Source organism: Nematolebias whitei, chromosome 13 (genome assembly GCF_014905685.2).
Source record: "Nematolebias whitei isolate Nwh7 chromosome 13, NemWhi1, whole genome shotgun sequence".
Lineage (NCBI taxonomy): Eukaryota > Metazoa > Chordata > Actinopteri > Cyprinodontiformes > Rivulidae > Nematolebias > Nematolebias whitei.
Genome location: NC_056510.1, coordinates 6979830 through 6991272, shown reverse-complemented (window position 1 = coordinate 6991272; position 11443 = coordinate 6979830). Strand labels below are relative to the sequence as shown.

Below are 11443 nucleotides of genomic sequence, written 5' to 3'. Positions count from 1 at the left end.
AGAACTTTACAATATATTAATGATAAATTCATCAGAAAATTGTGATTCAATACGGAGCGAAGAACTGGGAGCGGAGTTTCTACCAGAGGAGTGAGTCTCAATTAGTACTAAAATCCACACCCAGTCCATCAATACAAGATTTAGATTGATGCTAATGGACTATGAAAACATACATTACACCAACTAAACTGAATAAATTTGATTCTAATATTCCAGATCTGTGCACAAAATGTATGATGGAGAGAGGGACACCATTACATTGCCTACAGCAATGCAACAAAATTGGGAATTTCTGGGAGGAAGTCTGGAAAATAACAGCAAAAATTATTTCTAAAAATATTTTGATGGATCCGGTTCTATTTATTTTAGGTTTATACCCCAAGGGTGACAAATAAAGCCAAAAGGACCATATTTTGATAAATGTGTATTTTACATGCTAAAAAAATAAATTGAAAGCTTTAGGAAAATATAAATAGCCCAAGTGTCACATTTTGGATCAGACAAACGTTGGCAACCTTTCCTCTGGAGAGAACAACACACGAACAGAAAGGGAAGCAGGAGCGGTTCGAGGAGGTTTGGGCTCCATTTTACTTGTTTAAGGACGCAAAACTTACAGAAGAAAATTAAGTATAAAAAGGTATGACCCTGATAAATAAGATTCATGGAAAGTTAAGAATTTTGGAAAGTGTAAAGTGTTAAAATTTTTGTATATAAATATGTATATATGTGATTTTTTTTCTTGTTTGTTTGCGTGTTGGTTATATTGTTCCACTGGGTGCTGTTGACCCAACCAGTTTGGATCCTATATGAAGAAATGGAACATACAGACTTGGACTAATGTGCGTGTGAGTAAATATGCATATACATGTATAAATCTTTATTGCAACTGAGAGCTCAGCAAATGCATAAATTGTTCCTTTGTAAATTCACAATAAAAATAATGTTAAGTCTGCCAGTAGATCCCGACAGTGGAGCAGAGTAAAAAAAATCCTCTCACTAATGGGTTTGGAAAAGCAGCTGCGTGATGACCCGCGGCCTACATATGCACAATTTTTTTTTTGGTGCGCTCAGTAGACTCTTACGTCCGTATGCTCTTTGTGGACTTCACGTCCGCCTTCAACACCATGATCCCCCAAACCCTGATGAACAAACTATCCACACTAGGACTAAGCCCCTCCATTTGCAACTGGGTCCTAGACTTTTTAACAAACAGACCACAGTTAGTGAGGATCCACAACTTCTCCTCCTCCACCATAACCCTCAGCACTGGCTCTCCTCAGGGATGTGTGTTGAGCCCCCTCCTGTTTACTCTGCTCACGTATGATTGTGCAGCTACCCATCCAGGCTGTCACATTGTAAAGTTTGCAGATGATACAGCGGTGGTGGGATGCATCACAAACAATGATGAGTCCAGCTACAGGCAAGAGGTGGAACATCTGGAGAGTTGGTGCAAACAACCTGCACATTAATGTGAAGAAGACAAAGGAGATGATTGTGGACTTCAGAAGGAACAAACACACCTACACCCCCCTGAACATAAGAGGAACTGCGGTGGAAGTGGTCTCCAGCTACAAGTACTTGGGTGTACAGACGAATGACAATCTCAGCTGGAGCAACAACACCACCAGCCTGATGAAGAAAGCTAATCAGAGACTCTACTTCCTCAGACGGCTGAGACGAGCTGGTCTGGGAAGCTCAGTCCTCACCTCCTTCTACAGGTGTGCAGTGGAGAGCAGCATCAATGTGTGGCATGGAGGCTGCACAGCTGCAGAAAGAAAAGCTTTGCAGAGAGTGGTGAAGGCTGCACAGAAGATGTTGGAGTCAGTCTCTCCACCAACACAAACATCTACACCTCTAGATGCAGGAAGAGAGCCACCTGCATCATGAAGGACACCACTCACCCAGCACACACATTTTTGCCCCGCTCCCCACAGGAAGGAGGTTGAGGAGCATTAAGTGTAGAACCACTAGACTGAGGAACAGCTTCTACCCTGAGGCTGTTAGACTCATGAATCTCTAACCAGAATAATCACATCATGTTGCTGCTGATCTGTTTCATGTTGGTATGTTCATGCGTGCTCATCTGCTCACTCAGACTCATGTTCGTGCTGCTGTTCGACATAATGTTTTTATGCCATTAGTGCTTAGTGTATATTTAGTTGATGTTTTTCTTAGTTCATATCTTAGATGTTTTTACTGTTTTTCTTATACATTTTATTGTTGGATGTAACTGGGACCCTGTGTACACAATTTCGCTCCACCACATGTACCACATGAGGTGCGAATGACAATAAAGAAACTGTGACTCTGACTCAATGGTCCAGAAATTACGGTATATTAGCTCAGTGTTTGACTCTGGCTGGTAGTCCAAGCAGAACCAGGACCAAAGTGGATCGCTGTCATCTTGACAACCTGAAAATATTCAGAACGACTCATAAAAACTCTGTTTCGTAAAATCTTTACAGTTCTGTTTACTGGGTCAGAACTATGTGACCACAGGCTGCACCAGATGTGCTACAGCTACCTGCTGCTGCCAGATGTCTGAAGAGTAATTAGTAGATTTTTACTCCCATCCTTTGTTGAAGCTTTAATTTTTCCTGACATCAACTTTAAACGAGGTTATCATTTACTTTAACTCCTGTTTAATTGGACACAAAGCATGCGGTCCAAACCTTCTTTCCCTTCAGCAGAAGGCCGTAACAAGCAGCTGCTTCCTGCTGTCGGATGATATTAATCTTCCTCTGATCGCCCCTCTCTCTCAGCTGAAGCGGCGTCTGATTCCGGCTCTTACCGGAGATAAAAAGATATCGCTTTGCGCCGTAAAGCAGGAGGACGAGCAATCAGAGCAGCCCGGGTGTCATCGGGCCTCGGATGAATCATGACGGAGGCTCTGAAGTGGAAGCAGGAGGACCGACGCGTCGGTTTGGATCGCAAGCGCAACGCTGGCGTCATCTTTCCTGACCTTTGACCTACGCCGCCGCAATAAAAGCAGCCACTAAACACAGGAGCACGTTCTTCATCACTCTGCTCATCTTCAGCGCTCAGACTCAAATAAATTGCTTTCAATCCGGCGGTTTCTTCGTTCAGCTTCACAGAAATTCAGAAGTAAAAACGCCAACAGGGGGACGTCTGTCGGACAATGAGGAGGTTTCACTCAGAAAATGACCCAAAAGTAGAACACATTTGAACTTAAGGACAACCGAGCTGGATCTGACTGAGTACAAAACAGCTAACACTTCTTTTTAAAAGATCCTCGCAGAGTAATATTTCACCAGGCGAGTATCATTTTTAATCCCGTCAGGATTAAGAGGCATTTTGCGGAGTTGATGCAGATTACGTCAGACTTGATTTATCGTCCCCAACAGCCTTTTCAGTCCTGAACGGACTTCCTGTGTGGATGCTAACTCCATTTAAATGCAGATTTGCTTCTTGTTGTGCTGTAACGTTCTGACCCGCGGAGCACGCCGACGCCCCTTCGTTTTATTAATCTGTCGCAGATTTAAACGATAAAAAGAAACGAACTCTCAGAACAGAGGGTGATACGACGGAGGCCAAAACAATGACCTCTTTCTTTGACGTTTAGACCAGAGAGGTTTTACATTTACATTTAAAAACAAAGACTCAGACATTTTGAAGTGGGGCTCTGTAAAAAGATTATAAACAGTAAATATCTTACCTGTTGCAGATAGTTCATTGAACACCCTCGGTCTGGAAAGACTGAGTTTATTTCTGACCGGATCAATGAGCTAACTGTTTGGACGAAAACAATGTCAGTCTTAAAATAAAAATGTCAGCAGTTCGTGTAAACCATATTTTATAAATCTTTATATTGTCGTCAGTTTCACGAGTCATGAATATTGGAAGCACAAAGTGCAGCAGCAGCTAGCAATAGCACTTCCAATGCAGTCTGGAGGCACGTCCTGCAGAAACGTGCTGTGAAAGGTTTTTTTTTTATTAAAAGTTTGCTTGAATTGTTACAATACTTTTGTTGTTTGAAGACACAGCGATCCACTTTGACATTTACTCGCCTTGAGTCCTGCAGCTGAAGGACGCTCAACTTCGGCTGCAGAGTCATGTGCTAATGCTAATTCAGCTAGCCCGCGATCTTTATGTTCCATTCTTTTCATCGGTCCGATAGATCAACTTGAGTGGGTGCTGTCATTTTTTCACATCTGTCCATTTTGGCTAAAATTTAAATATTAAAAAATACAGAGTACAGAAGATTTTAAGTCGACAAAGTTTTTAGGTCAACTGACTGAAACTAATAAAACGTTTGGCTTTGTGCTGGAAGACATTTACTCCATGTCCAGATTCAGTCCTCATTTCTTTAGATTTTGCTTCTTAAAGCGGTCCAGATCTCCAGACGTGCTGAAGGTCTTTTCTTTGGGGCTCCGACTGCTTGTTCACAGTTTCAGACCAGTTCTGGTACAAAAACCTCAAGTTTGACACAGAAACTGTATTTTAAACCCCGTTGGCGTTTCTGTGACCCTGATGAGAATTGTTACCTTGTGGATGAGATCACGCAGAACCGAGTCGATCCACTCAGCCCCTGGTTCTTCTGAGCCTCCGACTCACCCGGATGTTGGTTTCTGCAGAAGAAAGGCAGAAAGCCCGGAGGAAATTCAGACACCAGGAGAACGTGTACGGAGACAATCGTGCAGTGAAACGGCACCCGTTTAGCTCTGCAGCCCGACGTTTCAGAAACCAAATCCTGAATTCTTAGTTCTCAGGATGGTCCGTCTAATGACCCGGATGGAACTGTGCTCTTATATTTGACCAGTCACATGTTCTGTGGACTCATCAGTCCACAGAACATTGTCCACCGTCCTCCTGAAACGAGCTCTCGTCCACAGAAGTCTCTAGAGTTTGTCCTCTTGACAAAGCTTTGCTGATGACGAGCTTCTGATGTCTTTAAACCCTGAACATTTCCGAGACCGATTTAATATTTTCACATTTTTACACACTCCTGATGTTAAAAAGACAAACATTTATTTAACTGTTGGACAATTTTCTGACAAAGTGTGACAAAATTCAGATCCGTCACAGGTTTAACTACAGTCAGTTAAATATTCTTTTGCTTCTATATTTTTAACTTGTCTCCAACAATTAAACGAGAAATTTCATTATTTTCCAATTAAAGTTTTCCAAAGAAACCCCTTAAAAATGTTTGCAATTAAGAAATAAAGGCTGAAATGGTACAGGAAGTTACAAAATTTGTGGTTTTAAACTCATATTCGTCCTTTAGAGGTTTTGTTTTTATTGTAAAACCAACTTTAAGTTTAAAAAAAACCACTCATCCTGGGTAATATTTATCTTTAAGTCAACATATATGTGCAGATCAACAAAAGGTCAAAATTCAGTGTTTATTGAGTGAGCATTAAATAAACTTTTAGGACTTTTACATCAGTGTTCGACCTAAAAAAAACTTTATATTTCAACGTCTTAAAATTAATCTGCTCATAATAAACTGGACAATTTGTGGGGAAATAATAGAATTTAACTCTAACTAATACCAAGTTAACTTACAGCATTTCTGTACAAATAATACACCTGGTAACATTTGATTATAGGCAGAAAATGATTGATCAGTTACTTACTGATAAATAGCCGTAGGTAGCTAGTTGTCCCGGAAATGTTAGCATTAGCTAATCCATCGTTGAAAAGGCTCCGAGTAATTCCGTGTTACTCTGGTTTTTTGTTTGTTTGTTTGTTTGTTTGTATTTTTTAATCCATCCGTTTTAGTGAACGGTCGTCTATAAAAAAGGAACCGGTACTTAATCCAGAATAATGTCACATATGGTGGTTTCCTTTTCAGTGAAGCCAAAGGCGGGAAATTGTCTGTCGTTCAGACAAAGCCTTGGAGGAGCCGTAGTGACAGGGTTGCCAAATAGGAAATTAACTACCGCAATGTCGCTTTAAAATGTTTGTAATTTATTTAAAACTATCAAGTGTGAGGAGTGAAGGTGCACTTTTTTCAGTAGTGGTTAAGGAAGGACTTTTCGATGTTATGTGGGTGATGGTGTAAAAGTGTTTTTCGGTGCATGGACGTGCTAAAACTTTTGTATATTTGTGCGTTACTATTTAACGTATATCTATTGTACATTTGGCAACGTGGAGGAGAAACTTAAAACACGCCCACTGGCTCCTACTCTTGATCTGATTGGTTGATTGAACAAGCTGCCCTATCATTCGTTTCATTTTATTTTTTTAATTAGAAAAATAAAAAAAAAACTAAGGCAATGACAATTTCACAAATGTATTACAGCTAACATGGCAAAACTTCCCTATCAATAATAATTTTTTTATACAAAAATTATAACTTCAATATTATATCCAGCAAAATATATAGAAAACTTAAGGAAATCACAAATCCTGAAATTTAACACGTAAAAAAAATTAAAGTAAATCCTGGGGTTTATAACAACTTAAACTCTGAAAATATAGAGAAAAATTTGATAGTAGGGGCTGTCTAATTTTTTTTTAAAGAATTACCAGATAATACAAACTCATTCTCAAACACTTTTAGAATAGGAAGAGCTTTTGTAAAACGATATTTATGGATGTAGAATTTGGCAAACATTATAATATTGATCAAATATTCAATTTTTTTATTCTTTAATAAATTTCCAAATTTTATTACTTTCCAAGAAAAAAAAAACTATTTTAAGAGACTTGGATATCAACGAGTTATGCAACTCCTTCCATAAACCACTTACAATCTCACATTCATAAAACACACGTTCCCCATCATTCGTTTTAACGAACAGGATATTCCGCTCGGAGACAGAATTAAAGTAAACTGCTCAACTGCTACAATTAGCTTTTAATTTAAACTCGGTCTAAATCTACGTTTTTTTATTTTTATTTTGTGATGCCACTTTTTTAATTTGCTAATGGAAAAAATAAAGAAAAAGGACATTAAACTAAAATTATAACAAAATGTTATCAAAGGTTTCCTTTGCAAAAGAAGCTGACATTAAGATTTTAACTATAACTCAAGATGGAAAACTTTACGAATAAATAAAAAGCAACATCTAAAACCTTTGGTATCGAAGTCGAATGAGCAAAAATGGATTTTCTTAAAAAAAAGAAAAGTTTAGAAACAAATCACAGCCTTTATTGGAATGTTGCAAGGCATTAAATACACAAGTTAATTTCTTTTAATAGTTTGGTATTTAATAATAAAAAACAACACTGTTCTTACAGTCATTTTAATAATTTTCCTCGTTAATAACCTCCGTTTGTTCCACTGCGTGTCGACGGTTTGAGGTGAAAGCAGATTGATTTATGAAACGTGGGAAATAAAACCTTAAACTGAAAGAAAAACCTCAAAGCTGCATCCGAAACCGTTAACGGGTTTCACCGGAGTCACCAACATTTTACAAATAGGAAAAACCTTTGTATGAAATATAAACAAACTAACAGGTTACAGACATAAGCAGAAACAGAAGCGAAATAAGAGAAACGTTTCTAATTAATTAATGAATAAAGAGACGTAAAGCAGGAGTCATAAATAATCTGTTCTGATGTTATAAAACGTATTAACAGCATCTTGATCATCACCTAAAGAACCTGAAATGTTCTGAAACTTCTGGATTACAAACCGTGTTCCCTCACTTTGAAAATAAAAACAAAAAAAAACATTCACATCAAATTCCCAGCCCATCCGTTTGTTCTGCTCTCTTTTGACTTTTTATTATTTTCAAATTGTCTGGATCGCCTTCTTGTCACGAACATCCTGAAGGAGAACTCCAAAGCGTCTCGCTGCTGCTGCTGCTCCGACTTCGCCGGGCCCAGAAGTTAAGACATGACGCCGAACACGGGGTTGTGGCGGCAGATGCTCGGCCCGATCTCCTCGTAGTCCTTCTTGGTGTGACACACCTGGTAAAACTCGGGCTGAGCAGAATAAAACAAGACAAGTGTGTTGGTTTTATTAAAGTTTTCAGCTTTTTAAAAATCATAACTTTTTTTTAAACCGCTTCAGTTTTACCGGTACTTTAAGTTTTCTATGATTGAACAGGGAAGTTGTTTGTGTTTAAACCATTTGATGAAAAGATAATTCAGCCATTTTGAAGTGTAACATTATTTTGGAAAAATAAAGTTTATTTCTGACAGTTGTGGTGAGCTAAATACTAGTCCAAGCTAACGCTAGTTAGCGCTGAGGGCTGGTTTGAGCTAATGGCAAATCTATTGCCACTTTGCCAATGGTGATTGATTTCCATCCACTGATCGGATTCATTGGGTTTCATGGTCAAATATAACTGTGTATGATCAGCACCACAATGAAAATGTATCCCATGCTGTTTAATAAGCATACCTAATGGAAGCATATATAAAGCGTATTGGTCCAAGCACTGAACCCTGAGGAGCTCCATGACTAACTTAGCTCCACTCTCCTCTTCTCGTTTTTTCTCAGGTGGAGGTGATTTGCCACTACAGTGGAGTCTGACCCATTTCCCCGCTCTCTGCAAAGTGGGCGGTATCGTAACTGGTCATTGCGTTCAAGCCACTCCGCCCGTTGTGGATCTTAAATCACCCTATAATGGGATTTTAATTTCTTTAGCTTATCCTGGCACTGCGTACAAGTCCGGGTGTAACCATGATGCGCTATCATCTCCGCCATCTCTCAGCAAATGAGCTCATTTCTTGTGATGTCATCCATCAGTTTGATGGGGAAGTGGAGGATCAGATGTAATTGACAGTTTTGATGGGCGGGTCCTCCAGTGATGTAGCTCCGCGGGCCAATCAACGGCTTCCGTCTGCTTATGACAGTATCATGCCCCTGAAGCAGCCCACTTGGAACCTCAAAGAAGGTGGTCCCATAAACCGGGCTGAGTGTGTGGTACCGACAGCAGAGAGGCCCTTAGCTGGTGCTGTGGAACAGATGAGACTTGAGGCAAAGCGCCATTACCGAGGTGACAGCTGGTATATGCTAACGGCTAGTCTGCACTAACTGAGGTGATTTCTCTACAATTAATCAAGGAGGGCACCCCGCCCTGTCAACAAAACAGCGCCCTGCCTACCAAATCCCCCCAGCCCCCCATGCAGCTGTCACTTCCGGATGGGGAGTGGAGATTAGCAGCTCAACCCAAAGACTACAAACCGCGACAATCATGCACAATGCAACCGTAGCGCTCCGCTGCCCACCACCCCGTCGACAAGCGTAATGAAAAAAAAACTAGTCTGAAAGTTAGTTCATCCAAGCTAGTGGCTGGTCCATGCTAGCAACTAGTCCACGTTAATGGCTAGTCTGAGCCAACAGTTAATCTGAGCTAACTGCTAGTCCATATGAGCTAGTAGCTGGTCCGTGTTAACTAGTCCGCATTAACGGCTAGTGCGAGCTAATGACTAGTCTGAGCCATCAGCTAGTCTTCAATCTCAGGCTGCCCTAAAGTCTACAGCCAGCTGCTACCACCTTTTGAGAGGGAAAATAATCCTGTAAATGATTATTTAATGCCAAATTAACAACAATGTAAAAGTTCATAACAGGATGTACCTGAACGTTGAAGTTATTATAACTGGACTGTCTGTGATGATGACTCAAACATTTACTTTGTGGATAAACACATTGCTAATCGCGTTAGCTTTTCTTTACAGTTTTCAATGTTGAGTTAGCATCTATGCTAAATGTTTTTAACCATGAGTTATAATGAACTCTTTCAGCGTTTGTTTATGATCATCTCCAACTCTGTTCTTATGATCCCACTTGCCTCTAGCATAATCAGCTCTAAGATGAAGCAGTTAACCAAAATATGCAACAGTACAGAAAGTTACGTTTTTCTAGTCAAACAATTTAAACCACACACAGATTTTTAAAGTCTGGAATATTGAGCGAGACACGTTTTCTGAGCACTAAAATTTGATTTACTGGCGCCGTCATATTGACGAAGAGTTTATCTGAGGTACTTACGGTTGATGCTAACATTGATCCACCGAACCACACGGCGTATCTCTGCATGTGATGAGTGACGACCTGCACGTCGATCGGTTTGGGCTGCGGAGGATCAAAATAAATAATCAGATTCAGACGCCCCGAGAGCTTCAACGTTTCCAATAAAATGAATAGAACGGTTATGACTTTTTAAAACGATTACGGTAAGTTTGATGCGATTAAAGTGGATTAAATTTTTACAGCCGTAATAACTTAACAGCTGAGAGAAATCTGCACGTTTTGAAGAATTTATTCATGAAGTGAACTTTAATGGAATCCAGAGTTGATTTTAGAGAGGGACGGCAGACAAAACACTTTTAGAATAAGGTTTTAAAAACTAATTTCTGGACTTGAAGCGTTGAGACACAGTTTTCATGGACCTGTGACATTGTTTGAAAAGCTCCTCTGACCTTCAGTTTGCCTCCACTCAGCTCCTCGCTCAGCTTCAGCCGAGCGTCCACCGTCCTCTTCAGGTCTCTCTGCAGGCGGCGGCCGAAGTCCCTGAACATGGTGGAGCCTCCGGACAGGACGACGTTCTGAGGAAGGAAACAAACGAGGAGCTGAGAGAGCAGCAAGCACCGGACACCTGAACCCGATCAGCTAATCTGAGATTCTCAGAGGAAAAACACTCGAGTCTGAATGACAAACATTGTTTTTTTTTTACGGAGGAGGAAGTTTTGGTCCGTCTGTTAAATATTTCCCCCCACATGTGATTTAAAATAAACACGTTTTAGAAAAGCAGAGATGTTAAAGGCTCCAGGTGGACCCTCCTCAGGTTGTAGTAGCGCAGATCTTGTTTGTTGGACGCATGTCCTCACCTTGTAGAGAGGACGTCGGACATCGATGGGACAGTTCTGGATGACCTCGTCCACCACCTCAGAGATGGGCTGGGTGAAGTCTGGGTTAGCAAACTGGGATGGAAACAACAGGTTTAGTGCCAGTTGCCTTTGTCAAGTTTAAAATTCAAGCTGTTGTTAAAAACAAACAGGAGGGGCGGCCCACCTCTGGATGGAAGAAGATCTCCGGCCCCAGGAAGCGCTCGTAGCCCACGTCGATGGTGAACTCCTTCTTGCTGATGGCGTTGATGCCGGTGTACTGCTTGATCCACTTGGTGCCGTCCGTGTCGTACTTCTGGAACTCTTTGACTAAATCTGGACAGACGTAGCTGAAGCGCTCCTGGAGGGCAGAACAGAACCGAGCGGACCGTTAAGAGACTTGAACCCCCCCTGCCGTCACATTGTTGAAGTTTTTAATGTTGTTGGAGAGACGATGATGTCGTCTGGACCGTTGGTCCTTTTAGCTCCGACTGTGGACTCATTTGGACGAAAATAAACTAATTTAAATCCAAAACACAGAATTTAAGTAAGAACCTGACCGACTGCGACGGAGTTCTATGACTGAAAACACAAGAAACACTGGTCCTGATCATTTCCTGTTCGTGTCTCCAAGTGATGATGAGATGTCCATCACACTGAGGACAGAGTCCTGGACGATATCACACTGAGGACAGAG

At 40.8% G+C, this 11443-nt stretch overlaps 1 protein-coding gene across 2 annotated transcripts in view; it reads right to left on the bottom strand.

Moving 5' to 3' along the window:
- Positions 1-7092: 7092 nt before the first annotated feature.
- LOC119418968 (actin-related protein 3) overlaps positions 7093-11443 on the bottom strand; it is a 13341-nt gene continuing 8990 nt past the window's right edge. The window contains exons 8-13 of one of the 2 annotated variants that reach the window (XM_037686259.1): positions 10934-11107; positions 10750-10842; positions 10342-10467; positions 9911-9994; positions 7891-7896; positions 7093-7320 (exon numbers count right to left, since the gene is read on the bottom strand). In XM_037686259.1, coding sequence (XP_037542187.1) covers positions 7228-7320; positions 7891-7896; positions 9911-9994; positions 10342-10467; positions 10750-10842; positions 10934-11107 — 576 coding nt within the window. In that variant the 3' untranslated portion in view covers positions 7093-7227. Of the gene's footprint in view, positions 7897-9910; positions 9995-10341; positions 10468-10749; positions 10843-10933; positions 11108-11443 lie in introns of both variants that reach the window. The other variant, XM_037686260.1, reaches the window with a different exon arrangement.